This window comes from Monodon monoceros, unplaced genomic scaffold (genome assembly GCF_005190385.1).
Source record: "Monodon monoceros isolate NGI ecotype Baffin Bay Population unplaced genomic scaffold, NGI_Narwhal_1 Super_Scaffold_18, whole genome shotgun sequence".
Taxonomy (NCBI): Eukaryota; Metazoa; Chordata; class Mammalia; order Artiodactyla; family Monodontidae; genus Monodon; species Monodon monoceros.
The window spans coordinates 85920460-85945301 of NW_021703774.1; the positions used below are offsets into that span (position 1 = coordinate 85920460).

The 24842-nt window shown below is 33.9% G+C and overlaps 1 protein-coding gene across 3 annotated transcripts in view; it reads right to left on the reverse strand.

The window, feature by feature from the left end:
• Positions 1 to 24842, reverse strand: part of STXBP3 (syntaxin binding protein 3) — a 55570-nt gene that overhangs the window by 17520 nt on the left and 13208 nt on the right. For all 3 annotated transcript variants that reach the window (XM_029229159.1, XM_029229160.1, XM_029229161.1), the window contains exons 4-11: positions 22589 to 22665; positions 19895 to 19973; positions 18534 to 18634; positions 13703 to 13857; positions 10078 to 10168; positions 7150 to 7274; positions 4506 to 4601; positions 4313 to 4370 (exon numbers count right to left, since the gene is read on the reverse strand). In XM_029229159.1, the coding sequence (XP_029084992.1) occupies positions 4313 to 4370; positions 4506 to 4601; positions 7150 to 7274; positions 10078 to 10168; positions 13703 to 13857; positions 18534 to 18634; positions 19895 to 19973; positions 22589 to 22665 (782 nt within the window). The remainder of the gene's footprint in view (positions 1 to 4312; positions 4371 to 4505; positions 4602 to 7149; positions 7275 to 10077; positions 10169 to 13702; positions 13858 to 18533; positions 18635 to 19894; positions 19974 to 22588; positions 22666 to 24842) is intronic.

Sequence of the window (24842 nt, forward strand, 5' to 3'; positions counted from 1 at the left end):
ACTTTGAAATTAAAAACACAACGAATGACTCATACATTGTTGGTGAGACTGTAAAATGGTACAGCAAATTAGGAAAACAGTTTGGAAGTTTCCTAGAAAATTAAATATACATTTACCATATGACCCAGCAATCTTACACTTATTTATCCAACTGAATGAAAACATTTGTTCACACAAAACCTGAATGTTCACAGTGGCTTTATTTGTAATTGTCAACAACCTGGAAAAAACCTAAATGTTCTGCAACTTGTGAACAGATAAAATGTAGTATATCCATACAATGGAATGCTACTCAGCAATAAAAAGTGTTGAAGCTCCTGTTACATGTCACATGGATGAATGTCAAGTGCATTATATTAAATGAAAAAGCCATATTGTATTATTCTATTTAGCTGTCATTCTGGAAAAGGCAAAACTATAGGAAAGAAAATAGATCAGTGGTTCTGAGGGGATCAGAGTTGAGTGGAGAGGTTGCCTACAAAGTGGCACAAGGCAATTGCGGGGGGAGGTGTTGATGGAATTGTTCTATATCTTGGTTGTGGTTATATGAGAGTATACATTTGTCAAAACTCATACAATTTTATACTATAAAGGGGGAACTTTACTTTCTAATGCAGTTTAAGAAACAATATGTTGAATGGGTTTAACTGCAGACTGGATACAACAGACAAAAGTAGGGGACTCGGGCTTCCCTGGTGGTGCAGTGGTTGAGAGTCTGCCTGCCGATGCAGGGGACACAGGTTCATGCCCCGGTCTGGGAAGATCCCACATGCCGCGGAGCGGCTAGGCCCATGAGCCATGGCCGCTGGGCCTGCGCGTCTGGAGCCTGTGCTCTGCAACGGGACAGGCCACAACAGTGCGAGGCCCGTGTACCGCAAAAAAAAAAAAAGTAGGGGACTGAAAGTCAGGTTAATAGAAAATATTTAATTAAAGCACAGAGGAGGAAAAAAGTGGGAAAATAAGGAACAGGATAGAAGAGATGTAGAATATGGTGCAAAAATCTAAAACACAAGTGAATGGAATCCTAGAAGGAGAGGAAAGACAGACTAGGACAAAATCAAGATGTGAGGAAATAAGAGCCAAGAATTTTACAAATATGAAGAAAGTTACCAACCCAGTGATTCAAGAAGCTCAATAAACCCAAGGAGGATAAATACCAACAATAACACATCATAGTAAGGCATATTATGGTCACATTGCTAAAACTAAAAGATAAAGACAAAAATCTTTAAAAAGACACTTTATCTTCAGGAAATTAACAGTAACATGACAGCTGGCTTCTTTGACAGAAATCATGATAGCCAAAAGGTGACATATTTAAATCTTTAAATTGCTGAAAGAAAAAGAACTGCCAACTTTGAATTCTAAATACAGTAAGTATCTCTGTAAAACCCATAAAACACAGATATCCTTAGATAAAAACAAAAGTTGAGAGAAATCATCCAGCCCAGATGGAAACACTGAAGAGCAATAAGGAATAAATAACAACAGATTTCAAATTTATGTGGACAATATAAAAGTCTATTGAGAATTTAAAACAAAAATAACATCCTGACTTTATAACACATGTTACAGTAAAATATATGACAACAATAGCACAAAAGAGGAAGGGAGTTAAACTATTATAAGGTTCTTGAATTCTTTAGGACATGGCAGAAGTATACTTTAAGGTACACTGTGATAATATAAGGATACATTTTGTAGTACCCAACATGATGACTACAGGAAGGATACCAAAAGGTAAAACAAAAGTTTATTTTGGAGACAAAATGGAATAGTTTAAAGAAAAAAAAAAGGCCTATATATATAAAGAAGGCAGAAAAGGAAAAGGATAAAATAAAGAGAAAACAAATAAGATGGTAACAAATTCAACTATATCAATAATTACATGAAATACAGATGGACTTAAACATTCTAATTAAAAGATAAGGATCATCAGATTGAATAAATAAACAAACCTCAACTATCAATACAAACTCTTTTTAAGAAGCACACTTTAAACATAAAGGCACAAATTGGTGAAAATAAAGGATGAGAAAAGATATACCATGTAAACACTAGCCAAAATAAAGCAGGTATGGCTATATTAAAATCAGACAAAGTAGAGCTTAAGTCAAGAAATATTGCAAATGAAAAACAAAATGACATTTTGTATTGATAAAAGATAAATTCAACAGAAAGGTAACTATCTTAAATTTATAAAGACTATAATTAACATGGCTTTATCAGTCGATATAGCTTTGAAAGTTGACAAGTCTAAAAAAAATAGACTAATTCATAGCCATAAGTGATACCATTCTCAGTAACTGATACAAAAAGCAGATAAAAAATGAGTAAAGAAATATTTGAATAACATGATGAACCAACTTGGTTTAATTGACACACATAGAATTTGTATTCTTTTCAAGTACACATTGGGTACTTAACCACAATAGGTCATATGATAGGTCACAAGTCAAGTCTGAACAAATTTCAAAGGACTGAAATCATACATGGCACATTCTCTGACCACTATATAGTTAAATTACAATTCAATAACAGAAAGACAAGTATAAAATTCCCAAACTCTTTGAAATTAAAAAACATATTCCTATATAACACATAAGTCAAAGAAGAAATCACAATGAGAGTTAGAAAACATTTTGAGCTGAATCGAAATAAAAATAGGTTATTCCAAAACTTGGGGAATGCAGTTACAACAATGTTAAGAAGGAAATAAATAAATATATATAGTAAGAGAAAAAAGGTTGAAAATCAGTGCCGTAAACATCCAACTCAAGAAGTTAGAAAAAGAAAGACAAGCCAAAGAAAACTGAAGGTAGGAAATAAAAATGAGTAGAAATCAATTCAACATAAAACTAACATACAGTAGCGAAATCAGCAAAGCCAAAAGTTGGTTCTTTGAAATACTAATTATATATATAGGGATATTAATAGTATGTAGGCTAAAACACAAATTAACAATATTAGGATTAAATAAATAGCACACAGCTATAGGTTCTACAGACACTGAAAAGATAATAAGAGGATATTTGAAAATGAAGATATAATAGACAAATCCCTTAAAAATGAACATCCCAAAACTGATATAAAAAAATTAAAAATCTGAATAGTTCTGTAACTATTAAAGAATTTGTAAGTAAAGACTTCCCCATAAAAATGGAAAACTCCATGCCCAGACTGCTTCAGTTGTGAAGTCTTCCAAGCAATGATGAGACAAGTAATAACAATCTTACACAAACACTTCCAGAGAATGAGAGGGAAAACATTACAACTCATTTAAAGACCAATATAATTTTGCTGCCAAAACCTGACAAGATTATCTCACTCACACACACACACACACACACACACACACACACACAAGAATTATTACAGGGAAATACTATAGTTCATAAACCTAGAAGTAAACATTCTAAGCAAAATATTAGCAAATAGAATCCAGTGATATAGGAAAAGGATAAAGTATCATGACTAAGTGGAGCTAATTCCAAGAATGCATGGTTGGTTTAATGTTAGAGAATCAATGAATGTAACTTATCACATTAAAAGAATAAAAGAGGGAAAAAAATTTCAATAGGTGCTGATACAGCATTTGATGAAATCCAACACCTACTGCTGATTTAAAAAACAAAACCAAAAAAAACCTGTTGGCAAATATGGAATAGAAGGGAACTTCTTAATCTGACAAAGGATGTATCTAAAATAATCTAAAACTACCATAATACTCAATGATGAAATATCAAACACGTTTCCCCTTAGGTTGGAAATGAGACAAGGATATCCTGTCACCAGTTCTATTCTAAATTATACAGCTAGGAGGTATTAACTACTAAGAAAACTAGTTTAAAAGGTATACAGATTCGAAAGGATCAGGCTAAATTTTCTTTATTCACAGATATTATTGTGCAACTTTCTGAAATGATAGAAATGTCCTATATCTTAATTTAGGTGGTAGTTCCACAGGTATGTGTGTGTATGAATACATATATATGTATGTAAAAAGTTATTCAGTATACACTTAAGATTTGTGCACTTTACTTAGGTAAATTATACCTCAATATAAAAAATCTAACAAGAATGCATTAATGCAATTGGCTAAATGGCCTTTTAAAAATAAATTTTAATGGAGCAAGACAGAGAAACTGTTGCTAACTGTTGAGGCTAGGTAATGGGTTCATGAAAGTTTATTTTCTCTACTTTCATGTATGTTAGAAATTTCCCAAAATGGAAAGTTAAATAGATAAAAAATTTTACACAGACTTTAAAATTCACCTTCATCGTTATCTTGAAAGTTAAATAACACTCTTACCTTTCCTTCCGTTGCTTTCTTTGTTGATGAAATTTCTTTCATAAGCTTGGGAATTTCCCTGTCAAATTGTAAGAGAATTCTTTAAATTTCTAAGGTGTAATTCTTTACAAAAATATTTTAAGATTACAAAATGTACTATCATGTATTTAGCATTTTAAAAATGTGGAATAAAAATTAAAATGAGTTCACATACTCTAATACAACTGCAATATGCCGATGTCGAATTCTGACCCAGAGGTCATCATCTTCTTCAAGGATTGCCTCCTTTTCTTTCCCATCGGTTTTATATCTACAAGTAGAGAGAAGTATGAACTTTTTGATTATTTTCCCACCCAAAAAGTGAAACATTTTTATCAACAATAATTTTAAGATACAGCTCAAGAAGCTGAAGAATACATCTACTATTTTGGGGGATAATGAATACATACTCAAAACTAAGGCATATTGCTATCCATACAATAAAAATCAAAGTGCTATGTCTACCAAGACCTTTTTACTTTCGTTAGGTTTAGCTGTCATTATTATAGAGTTTTATCTCAGCAAAGTGGTATCTTAGAAACAAAAATTCAACGTTCCACAATCAACTTTAAGAACAAGAGTGAATACACTAACAATTTGTATTCCAGTTGCTCAAAACACTACTTTGACATACCAATAACCATCAACTCAACTATCAAACATCCATTAAGAAAAGAAATGTCACCCCCTAATGTAGCCTATTAAGTACTGCAGGTGTTTCAGAGTTGGTACAAAATTCACAAACATATATCATCTGTTTCTATATTCTTCCCTAACCCTACAACCACATCTCCTTTAAAGAATGGGAAAGGAAATGAGAGAAAAACTAGTGTAGCCATTAAAAACCTTGATTGCTTTAATGAGTTGTACTGAACTGAGAGGCAATTCAAGAGGTTCATGAAATTACTCAAAATGGGCTTCCTGACTGCTTCCCCAAAAGTAATTCCTCGCTTCTCTTTTTATGCAAATAGCCAGCCTCCTTCCATTTGTGGAGCTGGAAAATTCAATCATCCCTGGGACTGTCAACGTCCTCAAGATCAGAATGGACAGCACTGAGCTTTCCTAGCACTGGATAGCAGACAATAAATGGAGATTTCTGCTGCATAAATATAATCATTTCTACAATCCCCCAAATTTCAGGCCCCATCTATAAAACCATCTACCTATTTGGTCTTAATTACAGATGCCCAAAGGCAGAACGACTGTGCTTAATTACAAGACTGCACTAAGGACAGAGGCCTTTTTGTCATTTAAAATGCCACTTTGTACTTCTTTAACCTTTGATTTATAAACAAAGATTAAGGTAGCAGGCCTGACAATACTAAAAGATGATGACAATCCTAAGTGTACATTTAAAGAGGTCACCAAGATGAAGAACACAGTCTGGATACTTAGAAGTTCCTGCTCTGCATTATTTCCATTAAAAATTGGGATGGAGCACAACCCACAGGGAGTTCGTGCTTCCACCTAGTCTTATCCCTGGACTTTTTCGATTCATTCAAAAGATCTCTGACTTCTTTGTTTTTGTTTTTAAATAAGTCTCTCTATTACTCTTAAAAAATTAAACCTTGCTTTGCTTGCCAGCAAACCTAGGGAGATAATTTTTTTAAAAAAGTACTAGGTTAGAAATGTCTGAAACTTATGTCAATAGTCTGGAACCAAATTCTTAAGTGTCCATCAGTTTAAGTCGTTTCTAAGTCTCTTGAGCAACGTAGGTTTAGAGACCTAAAGGATAAGAGATGTAAACAACATGCTTTCTGAAAATTCTGAAAAAATTGCTTAAAACTACTTTTATATTAGAATAACTACTTTTATATTAGAAAAACTACTTTTATATTAGAAAAATGTTGATCTATGTCATCTAACATTAATACAAATAAAGAAAAACTCAGAAGCCAGGATCTGACCAGAATGCAAATAAAAATACAATAGAAAATACAAAATTAGTTTAACAATATTTGGTTTAAGAAAAAATATTAAGTATTATAATTAGCACAAGTTTTTGGATCTTTTTAATCTATTAAAATTACTAAATTAATTTAAACATAAAATTTCAGAAAACTAATTTTCTTTTTTATTACTATGCTCAAAGCAGTAAACCTTAGCTAAAATATGCCAATTTGGATTTAGAAATTATGATATCAAACAACATGTTATATATTTATGTGTATATATATATATATATGTATGTGTGTGTATATATATACACACACTCATAAATGATGCACAAAGGTACAATAAAATGGTTCCTTAACAGAAAAGTGATTTCATTTTTCATTTAGCTACTTGATATTACTTTCAAAGTTAATATGCTTATATCAGAGTTAAGTCAATAATAGGTACCAAATTGGTAAACTTGTATCTATTCTCAATAACCATCCTAATGAGGTTCCTAGTCTTCTAATCTTTTTAAATACACTATGTTGACAAGACACACATATAGATAACTTTTGGATGTGTGATTCAGAATAATCACAGCCTAACCAATTTGAATATGGTTTTCACTTCAATAAATATAGTAGTGAGCCTGGTATTTACTGAAAAGTACAAATTCCAGCTGTTTCAAATCTATTTTTGTTGTAGACACAGTTAAGGAAGCAAATACACCAAAAAAGCTTCAAAGCAGTTAAATTACCCATTAACTAACAAGGTCAAGATATTTTTAACAGATTATCATTATAGGGGTAAGAGAAGGATAAAGTCTCTGAATGAAAAAGGTTACAGGGGCTTTAGATTTCTGGTGCCTGCACGAATCATTAAATGCTAATATCCTATCCTGTTTGTATATGCCCTATATATTCCCTTCAAGTTATACTTGCTTGTATGTATCATTCTCAATCGGCAGTAGATCATATGCCATTGCCTGAAAGGTCAGTTCATGCAGGACAGTGGACACAGGATCAAAGCCACGATCAATTATTATGAGCTGGGAATGAGTTTTACCCTGGAATAACAAAATAAAATTATCTTAAGAAACTTCAATTTCTTTGTGTGAACATATTTTTAGTATCTTAGAAAACAAAAGCAGACTTTTCCTAAGTTCTGCCCCATTCCTAAGAATGTGAAGTTATATTAAAACAGAAAAATCTGAGTGGTATAACAGGGGAAAAAAATAAGACTACAAAACCAAAAGCTTTCATAATTAGAGTAAGAGGCTATACTCAATAATACGATATTGTGAAAATTCCTTTAAAAAAAGTAACATTTGGCCTGCACTAAATCTATTTCCTTAGGAATTTAGCTCCATAAACACTAAAACTGATATAAATTATGAATAGTAGTTATTACTTGAGCTCTTTATGCTACACACTGTGCTAGGCAAGAAATATCCATATTATTTAATTCTTATAGCAACCCTGTGAGACAGGGATTATTAACTCCATTTGACAATGGGGGCATTAAGGCTTAAAATTAAGTAACTTGCCCAAATCACATAGCTAGCTAGTATGTGGCAGAATGGAGATTCAAACCCAGGTCAGCTTCACTCCATGGCCTGTACTCTTAACCATTACGCATTTTAAAAGATTACATTGATGCCAGCTAAGATGGTAAATTACAATGAAAGCTTTGCTATCATTAACTCACAAACAGCACTAATCATTAAACAGTGAATAATAGTGCTGGGAAAAATCATTGTTAATATCAGTATCTTCCATACTTCATTTTAAAAAGTAATAAATTCTCTGGATTATTATTTGGAGCAGTAAGAGATAACTACAACTCAGACAAACATTTCTTATTTATTTACTTCCAGCAGACAAAGGTAAACTACATAGAATAGATCTTTAAAATTTTTTTAGTTAACCATTCACTCATTTAAATAAACCTTGAGGTAGTATGGTATAGTGATTAAGAGCACAGCCTCTGGAATCAGGTAGATCTGGGTGTGAATCCAGTCTTGACCACTTTCTCTCTTTCATTTTTTTTTTTGTTAATTTTTTGGCCACACCACGCAGCTTATGGGATTTTAGTTCCCTGACCAGGGATCGAACATGGGCCCTCGGCAGTGACAGCATGGAGTCCTAACCACTGAACCTCCAGGGAATTCCCAGCCTTGACCACTTTCTTGTTGTACAACTTTGGACAAATTGCTTAACTTGTTAATATCTCAGTATTCTCATTAAAAAACAAAATATATATATTTAATCAGAACCTCTGCCCTACAAGATTACTGTAAAGATTAAATGTAATAATACCATGAACACTTATCACAGTGCCTGGCACTTAGTAAGCCCTCAATACATGTAAGTTATGAGTCTTCAGAAATATGAATAGGAAAAAGACTGTGCAATATAAGTGCTATATCAGGGCTTGGGGCTACGAAAGTATGTGAGAGGAAGAATCGCTTGACCTGAAGAGTGAGGAAAGACTTCAAAAAGGAGGTGACTCTCAGGTCCTTGAATGAAGAAAAGGTATCAAGCATTTGAAAGGTGTATAATTTCTGAGGCAGAAAGAATGGAAAGGACAAGTTTGGTTTTTGTGGATTTTCCTTTTTATCATTGAAATCATGAAGGACTAAAGGGATATTAACTAATATAATGATCGTTTATCTCTTTCCTCATTCAACAAACATTTATTGACTACCTACTATACTATGTATACCGAGCCATTATATTCATAACTACAACCAGGACAACAGATTTCACTAGTCCTCCAAGCCAAAAACTAGTAACTTTTAAAGTTCTGAACCAACATTACATCTAATCTTACACCCTCCATTGTAGCCAAGTTGTTTGTGAATTTTGCCTTTTTCTCTATGCTTCTGCCCAAAGAACCCTGTTATCCAAGAAAAAAACTCCCTCTTCTGTTATACTCATTCTTCAAGCTCAAGGGCCTCTTCCTCTAGGATGCTTTCCAAGACTCCAGTTACAATAAGATTAAGCCCCAGCCTATGTTCCCACTACATTTCATGTATTATTCTCTCATTCCTCTTACTACATGCATTGTAATTGGTGGTTTCCTTGCCCATCTCCTCTTCTAAACTATCAACAGTTCCTTCTTTTTATTTTTCAGCTACTGTAATATGGCTTCCTAGCCCTGTGGCACCACCTCTGTCAGTCTACTCAAGCTCTTCACTCTCCAACCCAAGCTCAAATGCTAGAATTCCCCAGGTTCTAATCTTAGTCTTAGATTACTTTATATTATCTTGATAAGATAGTAATAGCTATCATTCATTAAACTCCTATTATATGCCAAACACAAGCTAATCTGCCTAATCTTCATACCAACCAAGTAAGGTACATATCATCTGATCCATTTTATAGATGAAAATACAACTCAGAGTAAATAATATGTCCAAGAACACAAAGCTGGTGATAACAGGAAAAATTATGTTTATTAACCGTTTACTCAGTTGCAAGCACTATTCTAAAAACTTTTTATGTATTAACTCATTTAATCCTCTATTTTATAATATAGGTATTCTCTTATTATTCCCATTTTATAGATAAGAAAACTTAGGCACAGAGAAGTTACATCATTTGCTAATTGACATATCTATGAATTAAATGGCATAGCCAGGATATAGACAAAATGCTCATTTCAAAACCCTTATCTTCTCCTCTAAGCCACACTGTCTATTAAGACTTCTACTACCACTTATATCAGTGATTCCCAAATCAAAATTGGGGATCTGTGTTAATGATTCTCAAATCAATACTGGAAAATGAATGAACAACAGTTTCCTTGGTTTAGAAAGAAATAAGACAGACTTTATGCATAACCACTATTTATCTTTTATATGTTACCTTTATTAGGCTCTTTTCATCAATCTTGTAGTAGTTTTCAAGTTTTTTTTCAACAAGCTGAGCAAGCTTACTGGCATTATCCAGAGGTTTACTAGAAATGGAAAAAATGTTCGAACAATTATCTTTCTTTCAAGACACACTTTACAATATCAAGTTGAATTCTAAAATTAAACCATAAATTTATTAATTTAAAAGATTTTATAAACATGGAGCAGTTCAGATAATACATCAAATATAATGCTATATCAATTTGTCTGGATTTTATCAATGTAAACCTTATCATATGTGCTTCAGATTTTTTTTCATATGAAGGAAATATTATAAATAAAACCGCAGCTCCTTTATTCCCCTCCCAATTCCCGGTCTTCTCCCCCACCCCTAGCTACCCCCACTCCAAGGCAATACTATCATGAATTTGATGTGTATTCTTCCTGTCATTACTATTATACATATGTTTACTGTTTTATATGTGTTTTAACTGTATGTTTTTACTGTTATATATATGTGTGAGATCTATGTTGACACATATCAAATTTAATCATTTTAGTTCAATATAGTATTCCATCATATGATTTATACTGGATTCTATACATTCATTCCCCTAAAGATGGACATTTAAGTCATTCTCAATTTTACACCATTGCAAACAACATTGAAACAAATATCTTTGTACATACATCTCCATGTACATGTTTCTCTAGATATATTATTTCTAAAAGTATAATTGCTAGATTATATGGTATGTACATTTTCAACTTTTCCAGATATTACCATATTACTCTCCAAATTACTTGACCAATTATCTCTCCCACTAGCAGTATGAGATCTCCCTACATGCTCTCTAACATTCAGTCAACTTTCCAATATAGTCTTTTGCATAAAATCTTATATACCACTGTCTTCTAAAATGATAAAATCATACTCTAAATTGTAACTTCATGACCAGTGACATTAGTATAACTTCTGAGTCGACATTAGTATAACTTCTGAGTCTACAAGAAATTGTAAGAAAAGGCTCTTCAATTAGCAAACCAACCTCAAAAAGGGAGGCTCTCCTTGTAAAGGGCTTCAAAGTGTTAAAGGACCTTTAGGTTTTATACCTCAAAAGTAAATAAAGAAGCAACTATAAAGAATAATTTATTACACATTTTGCTTTAAAATATTTTCAAAAGGAAATAATTTCATGTTAGAATTACACTTGAAAAGTCCATGAGGCATAAAAGAATACTTTGTGAAAGAACAGGTAGGATTCTAAAAGCCTGATTATTTAACTATTACAATAACTCCAAACAGGTCCAAAGGTGAGCTATTAAATTATAAATTGGCCTCAGTTATCCCTCAGTATCCACTGGGGATTGGCTCCAGGACCTCACTCAGATTTCAAAATCTATGGATGCTTAAGCCCCTTTTATAAAATGGCGTAGTATTTGCATATAAACTATGCATATCCCCCGTATACTTTAAATCACCTCTAGATTACTTATAACACTAATACAGTGTAAATGCTACGTAAATAGTCATAAATACAATGTAAATGTTATGTAAATAGTTCTCTGCATGTAGCAAATTCAAGTTTTGCTTTCTGGAACTTCCTGGAATTTTGTTTTCTTAATATTTTCAATCCACGATTGGTTGAATCTGAGGATGCCGAACCTGTGGATATATATGGCTGACTATATTACATACTCATTTCCCTGAACAGAGCCAAACACCAAGAGTAGAAGCTTGAACAGAGACTGAACTCTAGCAGGAGATAAACCATTTAGTTCAGAATGTAATTAGCATATCACCTATAAGAAAAAGAATGTTTCCAACACCTGAGGTATGAGTGAAGAGCCTGTTTGGTCACATCTGAATTAAGGAGATTTACTATATACTTTCTAAGTAATTAACAGAAGATTTTTTAAATGGTCAAGAATAATGAAACTTAAATATAAAGTACTACATGAATTTGAAATTAAACAATTCATCCAACTACCTTGACAAATGTCAATGTTTAAGTTAAAGAAACTTTTAAAACAGAAACAAGTGACATAACTTATTAGTAGTAGTACAGTATATTTACGTCTACTAGTTTATTAGTGTCATACACTATTTTGAGTTCTTTACAGATATTAACTCATTTAATTCTAAAAACAACCTTATAAGGTGAGTACTATGATTGTTCCCATTTCATAGATAAAGAAACTGAGAGCAGAAGGATCACACAGCCAGATCTGTGTCTGGCTACACAGAACAACATGAATGTCTAAGAACATAATACTGAACAAAGCCAGAAATAAAAAACATCAACCCCATTTATACCAAGTTCAAAATCAGGCAAAACTAAAATATGTGTTAGAAGTCAAGATAGTAGTTACCTCTGGGGAGGAGACAGGGGGTGATGACTAGAGGGGATCATGAGGGGGGCCTCTGAGACACTGTTAGTATTCTATTTCTTGACCTTGGTGAAGTCAGATAGGTATGTTCTCTTTGGAATGATTTATCAAGCCATATAAATATAATTTATGCACTTTACAGTAAACTTTACTTTTAATAAGAAACAAATAAATAAAGGTACATAGTACTAAAGTCAAACTTTAACTTTTAAAAAACTCCAAAAATCGGGCTTCCCTGGTGGTGCAGTGGGTAAGAATCCACCTGCTAATGCAGGGGACACGGGTCCGAGCCCTGGTCCAGGAAGATCCCACATGCCGCAGAGCAACTAAGCCCGTGCGCCACAACTACTGAGCCTGCGCTCCAGAGCTTGCGAGCCATAACTACTGAGCCCACGTGCCACAACTACTGAAGCCTGCACGCCAAGAGCGAGTGCTCCACAACAAGAGAAGCCAGCACAATGAGAAGCCCGCGCACCACAACGAGGAGCAGGCCCCGCTCGCCACAACTAGAGAAAGCCTGCGCGCAGCAATGAAGACCCAATGCAGCCAAAAATAAAATAAAAGCTGTGACAAAGTGAGAGAGAGGCAGAGACATATATACACTACCAAATGTAAAATAGATAGCTAGTGGGAAGCAGCTGCATAGCACAGGGAGATCAGCTCGGTGCTTTGTGCCCACTAGAGGGATGGGATAGGGAGGGTGTGAGGGAGGGAGACACAAGAGGGAAGAGATATGGGAACATATGTATATGTACAACTGATTCACTTTGTTATAAAGCAGAAACTAAAACACCATTGTAAAGCAATTATACTCCAATAAAGATGTAAAAAAACCTCCAAAAATCTATTTAAAATGGCTACTGGAATTAAATACCATAGATATTTAGATACTATAACCAGTATCCAGATACAATGACTATTTAAATTTGGTGGAAATTCAATAAAACATTAAATGTAAGATGGTATTCCCCATAGGACAACAAAGACATTCTTCTAAGCATTCCTTAAACTCATGAAAAATATACATGTAAACCATACCAAATTTAAGCTCTGAAATTCAGTAATAGAGGCTATTAGTTACTCTGAAATTTAAGCCTTAAACTTTAAATCTCCTATATGTACAGCATAATTTTATAAAGAAAATAAATTCTGCAAACCAACACACAAAAGCACAGAGACATTACTTACCTGTACACCAAAGAGCAAATAGACAGCACAACATATAAAGGCACCACTGAGTGTCTCACCTTTTATATCTTACTCCAGGATTTTCATCCAGGGTAGCACATACTGTAACTATCTGCTCAGCCATCGCTTCCATGACGGTATCTTTTCCATTTGCATTACTAGGGTCTGGACTGTAACAGTAATAGAATGCATCTGGTACATCAAGAGTATATACCTAAGTTAGGCCAAAAAAAGTCACACTGTCAATTTAGAAACTTGACTAAAAATATATACCTAGAAAAACACAGCTATTCCTTGGGATTCTAAAAAAAAAAATACTTGCACCAACCATGCTGTTTCCTGAAACAACTGTGTCTTTACCTTAATCAAATCTCATATTCTCTGTCATCTTGATTTCATCCTTTATTTCTTTTCTCACTCTCCTTTCCTGCTTAGTCTACCTCTCTCCTTCAATTCTTGTTTCATATAAAGATTGTACTCTTTGATTTTCTCTACCTGTGCAGCAGATGAAGAAATCTGAGGTAGTCAAATAAAAATAAAAATCTAAAACCTGGCACAAAGAAATAAAACGAAGCCAAAATTGGTCTATATATTTGACATACATTAAAATCTTAACCCATTAGAGAATAACCTAGAAATTTTCCAAAGTTGATATATATTTCAACTCTTTAGCTTATACTCTTAATGTCCTTAAAATAGAGACATACTTCCCCCAAAGACACAGCATTGTGCCAGACATAGTACTGGTCTTACGATATATACAGTGAAACCTCACAGACATTTTTCAACTAACAAAAGCATTTACTTACATGCAAAGAACTGGATTAGAGATTTACTATTATTGTGTTACTTGAAGAATACAAAAGAAAAAGCTCTCTAATTGGAGTTGAGATTTTCCCATTAAATTAATTTTAATTTTGTTTTTTAAACAATGATAGTAATCCCCCTTAGCCTAGGATAATGTATTGAGTGTAAAAGTAGACATGTAATAAACATTATAGGTTAACTAATGAATTATGAAAAAACTTCCCTGCATTTCCTTTCACACAAAGTAATTCGTTTCTCTGAACATAACCCAACACTAACAGCAGCAGTCTGAACACAGACTGAGATTTAGCTGAAGCTACCACTTATGTCTGTGTTGCTGTATTAACAAAGTCTGAGTTGCTGTATTAACTGCCAACAAGCACCCTACAGCTGGACTGTGGCTTTCTCATAGCATTCTACCCCATTGCAATAGATAATATCTGTTCAAAAATATTTATTGCCCTCCTTACAGGGCCTCTCCCTATGGGAGTATACTTCCCACTCACTGATATCAGGCTTGCTATGGTCACTGGAATGTGAATAGAAGTGACATGTGCCACTTCCCTACAGAAGCTTTAAAAGCCATTGTATGGCTCCACCATTTCTCTTTTCCCTCTGCTATGTCCCAGACAGGGGCTACTCCTTCAGCCTATGTCCCAGAATGAAGAGGATGTAGAGCAAAGCCCCAGTCAAACCAAAATGGACACTAACGTGAAGGAGAAATCTTTGTTGTTGTAATGCACTGTGATTTGGGGAGTTGTTACCACAGCTTAAATTAATCTTAGCTATTATCTAATACTCTAATGAACCAAATACAATTTTGGAGCTGGTTTTCATTCTACACTCACATCTTCCTTTTCCTTCCTTCTCCTTCCCCCACTTTCCATCACCACCATGACATGTTCCTTTAGACTATTACTAAATGCTTTCTTCATCTCCATGACCCACAATCAGCTCCTTAAATATAGGAACTCTCCCCCCACAACCTCCATCTACTTTTCTTCCTAAATTATAGCCAGCTTAGCTCTGTTTCTACCTAGATACAATCTAGCACCCTCTCCACTAACTATACCAGACTTTTTGTACTCCCTGAGGTCAACTGTAAACAAACTCCCTTATATTCTTTAATGCTTTCCATCTAATTGCCCTAACGTATATGTGACAGCATTAATTACCTTAAACCCTTTGAAAGGGAAAGAGAGCTTTCTTTAATCCCTTTGACTCATGGATTCAGGAGGAGTCAGCTACTTTCCTCCCTATGAAACTTCAAAATATGATGAATGTCCAACTTCTCTTCTTCGGAAGACTATCATTTCTGACTTTACCAATTTCTCCTCAACGATCACCCAACTTCTACTTTTCCTTAAAGACTTTAGGACTTTTCTGTACCAGCCCATTCTCTGCTATCACTCTTGATGGAACCTGGTGCCTCCTACAACCTGGTCCCAACCTACCTACAGACACAGCCTTATCTATCATACCATCACCCATTATAATCCTTATTCCTGCTGCTCCCCTGCACTTTCCTGCTTCTGTAACTTTGCACTCATGCTATTCTCACTTCTTAGAATACTTCTTCCCTCTTCATTACTACCTTACGAAATTCTATTTTTCTAGTGTTTTCTCATTTTCCTAGTAAGAATTAATCTCCTCTTTTGGCAGACTATGAGCTGCCTCCTAAAAAACCATTGTTCCCTTACTTTTCAGTAATTATACCAATTATTTGGGGTAAGCAGCCATACGCTCAGCTAAAAGACTACATTTCCATTTTCCATGCACTTGGGGATTGCCATGTGGCTAAATTTTAGCTAATAAGATATAAATGAAAATGTACTTTCTTCTTTCTCTGCTTCATCCTCCTTCCTCAAATGAGAACGCAATAATTCTACAGACATCTTGGATCATGAGGGCCATCCCTAAGAGACCAGGCCCCTGACAATTTTGTACAGCCAGCATACTGGACTTATATAGCCCACTTCCTGACTTTTTGTATATTAGCAAGAAATAAAATTCCAACTTGGTTAAACACTGAAAGTTTAAGTTGTCCTGTTATATGCAGTTGAACCTAATCTTAACTGATATTGTTCTGAAGATGCTTAATACTTTGTATCTCTTTCACAGCTCTCGGATGAGGGTGGGGCACATATCTTGATCATCTTTCCATAGCATACTCTTTGCATCTAGAAGACAATGTCCACTGCACATGCTCTTGATAAACGCTCACATAGGCCTTTGCTTATAGCTCAAAGCAGTTAGCAGTATTTCATTTATATCTTCACTTGCAAACAAACAAAAGGTCACAATACAAAACTGAGAAAATTACAATTTTCACTGTAATTTCCCCATAACAGTTAAATTTATTAAGTAAACTCCCTTAAGATATTTATCAAGGAAGTAAATTAAAAGAAAAAACTTCTTAGGGGAAAAACATAGCCAACAGATAGGACCTTAAATAATCATAACATTTTGCAAAGACTGGTAAGTAGAAGAGTCTCATGAGATTTGTCTATACACACAAAGACAAGTTATTTCCATCAGCCATCAAATTAGTCAGATATATACACAAACCTCTCCTCCAAATACAGCAATTACTGAAATTTACTGAATTCTGAGGCTAAAACCATATTTATCTTCTGTGTGGCAAGATGCTCTGGACACATTTGTAATATTTTTCACACCGCTATTTAATCCCACAACATTTTAGGATGCCCATTTTCACTGTACACTGAACTTACATATCATATGAAAAAGAATAAATCTAAAGGTAACCTTTGGAAAACAGTTTAATGTTAAGCAGATATCTTAAAATTTTACAAACTTGATTATGGTCTTTCTTTGTCAAAAACAGCAACAGCTTAGGGACTTCCCTGGTGGTCCAGTTGTAAAGAATCTGCCTTCCGATGCAGGGGACGCAGGTTTGATCCCTGGTCGGGGAACTAAGATCCCACATGCCACGGGGCAACTAAGCCCACACGCCACAACTAGAGAAGAGAAAACCCGCATGCCACAACTAGAGAGAGAAAAACCCACATGCCACAACTAGAGAGAAGCCCGGGCACCACAAAGAAAGATCACGTGTGCCTCAACGAAGATTCCACGTGCCACAACCAAGACCCGACGCAGCCAAATAAATAAATAATATTAAAAACACACACACACACACAAAAACCCCAAAAAAACCAGCAACAGCTTAAAAGAAAAATTCATTATCCAGGACCATTCTATTTCTTAAAATATTGACCTTAGAGTTCCAAACAACAGTAAACTATTTCAATTCTATGAAATGTTGGAATCCAAACACAGAGAACAGAGCTAAACAATGCACTAGCTCTGTGATTACGGCAAGTTACTTAACCTCTTTGATTCCCCCATCTTTAAAATGTAGATAGAATTATCATCTGTTCATAGGGCTATTGTGAAGATTACATGCATACATTTATGTAAAGCATTTAGGAAAGTGACACAGAGAAAGTACTATGTGTTTGCAATTATTAACTGAAGGCTCATTAACTATTCCAAAGGCAAAACAAATCTACAAAAATCCTTCATTTTATAAATTAAATAATAGTTTATATAACATTATGTAAAAAGTTTACTAAAGAACTTTGTTTTAATATCACAAATGGTTACAGAAGCTAAAAGTATTTATCTCTTTGGAGTCATTTAACAAACATTATGCTAAAAATCTTTTGGTTTCATAATCTGATAGGTCTGTAAACCTTGACACACACAGCACTTAGCGGGAGACATGAAATTTAAGTCCACTTTCATTATTAATGTTATATTCCAATTTAGTACTCATGTTCCTCCCTTCATCAGAGGAAATGTTTATTTGTGGATTGTTCAAACTTCACCAAATATATAATATATAAAACATCTTTAGGATAAACCTTATTAACAAATAAGTTCATAAAACTGAATTTTAAAATCCATTATAAACTAAACTTAAAAATAAAAGGCATTTGGGTCTTCTGAGCACAAGCTGCCCATTCACCTTGCTTGACCCTTGTAACAAACCTTTCTCTGCTCAAAAAAAAAAATTGTTTTAATAAAAAATAATTAAAAAATAAAAATAGAAAGTACCTGAGATTCAAGTGGAATGAAGGAAATATTTATTTCTTTACATCTTCTTATTGTCTTGGAGCAAGAAGCCTTAATTTTGTTAAAGAGACTATCAGGGCAAACTGAGAGGGAAAAAAAACAAAATCAAAGCATATAGCTGCATCTAAATTTTCCTTCTTTTGAGTAAATCATTCCAACATCCAAGAATATTTATTTTTTATATATAATTACTGACTTTCACAAAGTAATTTTACTATGAGGACAGAGATAATATGTAAATACTGTATTTTCACTTTATAGAACAGATGCATTCTAGTAATGAGGGCTGTAATAGAAATTCCACTTTCCCCACTCATATCCACCGTAACCTAAGATATATTTCCTTAGAGAGCTGCTAACACAGCAAACTAAAATTGTTAGGAAGGAAAATCAAGTCCAAACTAAGGACTTAATAAACTTTCACAGGACTTTCAGAACTTCTTAGGAATTTATACTACTTTTCTAAATCTGCCACTAAGTGCAGCCACACCACACAAATTTTTAATTTTTCCTTGAATTACAGGATATCCTCTAGTGTCAGGAAATTCTAAACCTCTAAACTAGTAAGTTCTGAACCCTAGAGCCTTTCTTTTCCCCCTTTTACCTAACTGCTTATATAGTTTCACTAAAACTAGGTTGGAGTATCAACCACTGGCTTCTGCTGTCTTATAACATGTTGTTCTTTATCCTCAAAATGCCGTAAATTAAAAGAGGCTTCATACTCATTAAATTTTATCAATTCCATAAACATGAATTTCTGTATAATATAAGGTTACTTAAATGACAAATACTTATGATATGGCCTTTTAAAAATTGCAAGCTACTACTAGGTATGAGATAAATAAAAATTTACAGGAAAAATAAAAATTTACAGGAAAAATAATATAGAAAGCTGCTTTTTATTTGAATGTACAGCATAGAAAAAGAAATGTGATAGGTTTTCTCGCTTAATATTAGCAAACAGATGGCAGTTTCTTCAGTGCATCTCCCAAAGGGTCTTATTTTTTTATTATATAATCAAATCCCCAGTTGAAACTTTTATTTAAAGAAGAATTCTTCCTGTTATTGGCACAGAATTTGAGGGATAGCCCTCTCCATCAACCCCCTCACCCCTGTATACCAGCAAAAATGACTATCTTTTGAAACTAGTTTGGAATATTTAATTTTCTATCACCTTACCATGAATTAGCATAGAAATAATCTTATATTTTTAGATTCCTTCTAACCTAATTAGAACAAACAATAACTAGAAAGTCACTAGTACTAAAATAGCATTACAAGAAATACTTCATAATTAATAGGATTTGAAATAATGAAGCAATAACTTTTACAAAGCTACTTACAGTCAGTAAAGTAGATATACGCTGCTTTGTATTTGTTCTCCGATTTACTTCCGAAATCACGTAAAAAACAGTCTACAGACTTAAAAAAGGTTAGATGTTAATATACGTTTTATCAAATACTAATTTAAATATGCTATCTTTTGAAATAACTAAGATTATTTTGATGATAAAGTGAAACCTTAACTGTCAAAAGATTAATTTATAAACTGATTTTTTAAGATGCTATGTTGTCTAGCCAGTTATAGCTAGAAGCATAGTAAGTAGTAAGGTAAAATGTATGAACAGAGTGCTGTTTTGGTGACAAGGAGCTCTAGGAATGGTCAAGTGACTGAGAAGCTGAAGCAACATAAAAGACAAGACTACTGGAAGATAACAGATCAAGGAATTGAGAAGTCAATGAACGTACTGAAAGTATTACCTACAGGGAAAATGAAACCATCCAGACTATGACTGGTGAACTGCTGAACAGACTGACAGCGAGCTAGGAGCTAAAATTGTCAAGGGGGATTAGAATGAAAAAGCCAAAGGTTGGCAGACTGCGAAGAGGAGGGAGAGCAGGTAATATAGTCTAATAGTATTTGACTCTATGCTGGTAGTTTTAAAGATACAGTAGCCTGAAAGCAAAAATGAAGAACAAACAATTTAATTCTCTCTCATCCATCTGTTCCTTTTTCTCCTCCTGCAACTCCTAGAACTAGTATATTTCTGTTAGAGTTCATTAGATTCATGAATCTATCCTGCAAGTCTCTTATCCTTCCCCTCATGATTTCAATGATTGTTTTTTTGCTTTGAGATACTCCATTTTTATCTTTTAGACTATTAATTCAAATTTCCATAGTGATTATCCTCTTCAATTAACTATTTAACTGAGAAAATACACTTCTGAGCTTCAGAAAGTTTATGTGCTATACCAGACTCTTCTTAAGTGTACTATTTTTCTGTTCTGGTTATCATTCTTCCCTCCAAGCCCCTATACGTTGCTAGATGTGCCCTTTTTTTCATTCTTACTAAACTGTCTCTCTCTGGCCACCTGACCTACTTAGATGTGTGGTTGCTTCTCTTTGTCAGCTCACTTGAAGCTTAGGTTTAGTTGTTGGAGTATCCTAAATAGAGGCAGTACCATAAGAAGAGGAAGGCGAAGAGGAAGGCAAAGAAGTTTCTCCTCCTGAGGGCTGTAAGTATAAAAGCAAAAATCCACCCAACTGACCTTTTCCCTAGGGTTCACAGATCTCTTATACACAAACTCTTCCTGAAATCTGTCATTTTATGACCCTTGCTTGGGAACTCTCTGATGCTGGTCTCCACGTGCTCACCCAACCCCTGAGGAAGGAAATCTCACACCAAGTTTCTCTACAAGTACCCAAGGAGCCCAAGGCCTCACATACACCCAGAGGCCTATAGAACCCAAGAGCTAATTGATTCAGGACAGGAAGAGAAACTGGAGTTGGTTGTGGTAGATAAAGGAGTCACATTCAGGTATTATTTTCTTTAAATCCTTTGATACTTTATTGAATACATAATTTTGTATCCTGCTTTTGTCACTAACATTAAAAATGAACATTTATATAGATCATTAAAATTTTCTAGAAACCTCATTTTCAATGGCTACATGGTATTTCATACCAGTATTTGTTAATGCTAAGAATTTATCTGGATATCTTTATTGCTTTTGAAATTTAGCTTGACAATTTATTTGATTTTTGTTTTACAATAAACTCCAAGATTCAGAACGTTTCAAGGTTCTTGATACAGCGAATTATTTTCCAAAAAGGCTGTATTAATCTATACTCCCACTAGCAGTATATAGTAGTTTCTACTCCATTAACCATTGATAATGGGTATTGACAGCTAGAATAGGATACACAGATAGATAAATAAATGTCTATATATACACACTTTTTTTTAATCCCTCTGCCTATTTAGTAGGTGAAAATGGTGCTTCTTTCATTTTTTCCAATCATGAATTTTATCTTATAAAATTATATTATGGATAAGATATAAAACGTCATTAAAATCCACCAGCAGCCAATATGTAGAGACCATATAGTAAATATCTGGGTTTTTCCCTACTGTCTGCTCTGCTAGAGTTAGAAGAAATGAAATTGGAATTGCCAAATTAACATTCTTATTCTAAGAATAAGCCAAAGGATGTGTTGGAAAATGCATTCTCAGATACTATACAGAATAAAGGAATTTGATACTTTATGGCTCTAAAGTTTTGGCTTTAAGTATGAATTAAATCATGGTTAGATTATAAAGAAATACCTTTCCCATAAAAAAAATATATATACATACATATACGCATATACATATATGTGTGTACACCCATACATATATGCATACTATAGGGAAGTCACTAAGATAAATGAAAGATTAATTCAAGACCATTTCTTTTACATACATTTCCATCCTCCTAAAAATTATGGTTGAATAGAAACTGCATGGGTACAAATTATTGAAAGAAACTCTATCATTTTATATAATTAAATTCTGCTTTAATAGATGGGGAGAAAGGAATTCTTTCACTTAAATATTCTCATTGAGAAGAATGCAAATGAAACAGTCTTCTAACACAGGGAGACTCTCCTAAGCATCTAATAAAGGACATTTTATTACTTTGAATTTTCTAAGAGAAAATCATGTCAATGGTGAAAATTTTGAAGAACATACTTTTTAAAGATTCAAAACACTCACCTTTGATGTTGGAGAGATAAAATAAAGAGCTTTCATTTGTCTGACAGGTTCTCGATTCTTATAAATATTCTCCACAACTAACCAAAAAAAAAGAGTCATTTTATATAACCAAATATTTATAAACTTGAAACAATTTTTAAATGAAATTCACTGTACTTCTTTATTTATAATAATATAGAAACACAACTGTATATCCTGGGCTTAACATTTTCTTTGTCTTCACTTGAAAAATTTAAAAGTCCTGAAAATGTGTCTTCCCTAAACTCTGGGCTAAGTGCTCATCATGAGAAAAAAAGATAAAGCAGCTATTTGATAGCTAGGTCTACCAGCATAAGCAATCAACATGCCATGAAGAAACCAAGAAAATGCATTTAAAATTAAAATATGTATTTCTTTGGGCTTCCCTGGTGGCGCAGTGGTTGAGAGTCCGCCTGCCGATGCAGGGGACACGAGTTCGTGCCCCGGTCCGGGAAGATCCCACATGCTGCGGAGCGGCTGGGCCCATGAGCCATGGGCCCATGAGCCTGCGCGTCCGGAGCCTGTGCTCCGCAACGGGAGAGGCCACAATAGGGAGAGGCCCGTGTATCGAAAAAAAAAAAAAGTATTTCTTTAAAAAAATATTCTACTATAATAATAGAAAATATAATATCAGAAATCAGGCTAAGGATGAATTATCTGTTAAACCTCATAATAACCCTTTATGTATTTTACAAATGAGGTAACTGAGGCTTAAAAAAGTTAAGAAACTTATCCAAGTTACACAGTAAGAAAGAAGAGACAGGATTCCAACCCACATCTGTCCCACTCTAGAGTCTAAGTTTTTAACTGCTATAACATTCTTTAAATAAATTGCCAATTAACTCTTTTTCTTTTAAAACCACACATTAATATAAATCATTTTTCAACAATGAAGTATCACCATAATTTAATCAATTATATTTTTATTATTGAAATTAAGAACTTTATAAATAACTAATATAAAACAAAGTGAATTTAAAACTAGTAAGCCCTAAATTGTCAAATTAACTATGAAGGCTATATTAAAACAATACTAACTTAAAGTTTCATTCTACAAATCAAGAGAACCATCTTTCAAGATTCACGCTGGCAAAGGGCCTAGAAAGAATTTAAAACATTAATCTGACATGCAAGGAAGGCTACTGTTGGACTTCTCTTTTAAATATGATGATTCATTTTCTCATCCCTAAATTTATACTAGTATAGTATAGGTTTATCATAGCTTCTGTTAGAGAGGATATCAAATAAGATTTCCGAGGAAATAGTTAATTTTATTTTTATCTCCACTCCCAACAATTGTAATTTCACCTTTAAAAGATTATGGTTAAATCTGTGTTAATTTACTTTTATTGCTTAGTGCCCAAAATAAAGTATCTTACAGTCATCTTATGCTGTACGTACTATGTATTATGTTTGGAGAGTAACGTACATGTTAAAATGTTGTAATATGATTTAGAACACAGACTTTGAAAAGATTCTGAAATGTCTGGTTATCAATAGCAGAAAGTGCCACTTCTCCAATTCACTGAAAAGTGGGTATCTCATATATATGGAATTTAAGAAAAAAAAAATGTCATGAAGAACCTAGGGGTAAGACAGGAATAAAGACGCAGACCTACTGGAGAACGGACTTGAGGATATGGGGAGGGGGAAGGGTGAGCTGTGACAGGGCGAGAGAGAGTCATGGACATATACACACTAACAAACGTAAGGTAGATAGCTAGTGGGAAGCAGCCGCATGGCACAGGGATATTGGCTCAGTGCTTTGTGACAGCCTGGAGGGGTGGGATAGGGAGGGTGGGAGGGAGGGAGACGCAAGAGGGAAGAGATATGGGAACATATGTATATGTATAACTGATTCACTTTGTTATAAAGCAGAAACTAACACACCATTGTAAAGCAATTATACCCCAATAAAGATGTTAAAAAAAAAAGTGGATATCTATTAAATGATAAAAAGGAAAGGTTTTTATGATTATTCCTATAATAGTGACAAAGGAATAATCTAATTCCAAGTCTATTTTTTTTTAAAGGTTTTTACTTGACTTTAGTGGAGACACTGAGGTAGCATCACACGTGTATTTTTTTCTCATGTTTTTTAAAAGTTCCAAGACACATTGAATATTTTCACAAATGACCTGAACGCAGACAGAAAGTCTGATCACTGAACGGCCAATGCAGGTGAGCTGATGTGGAACTCAAAAGAAATGTGCCATGTTCAAGTTAGTAGATATGA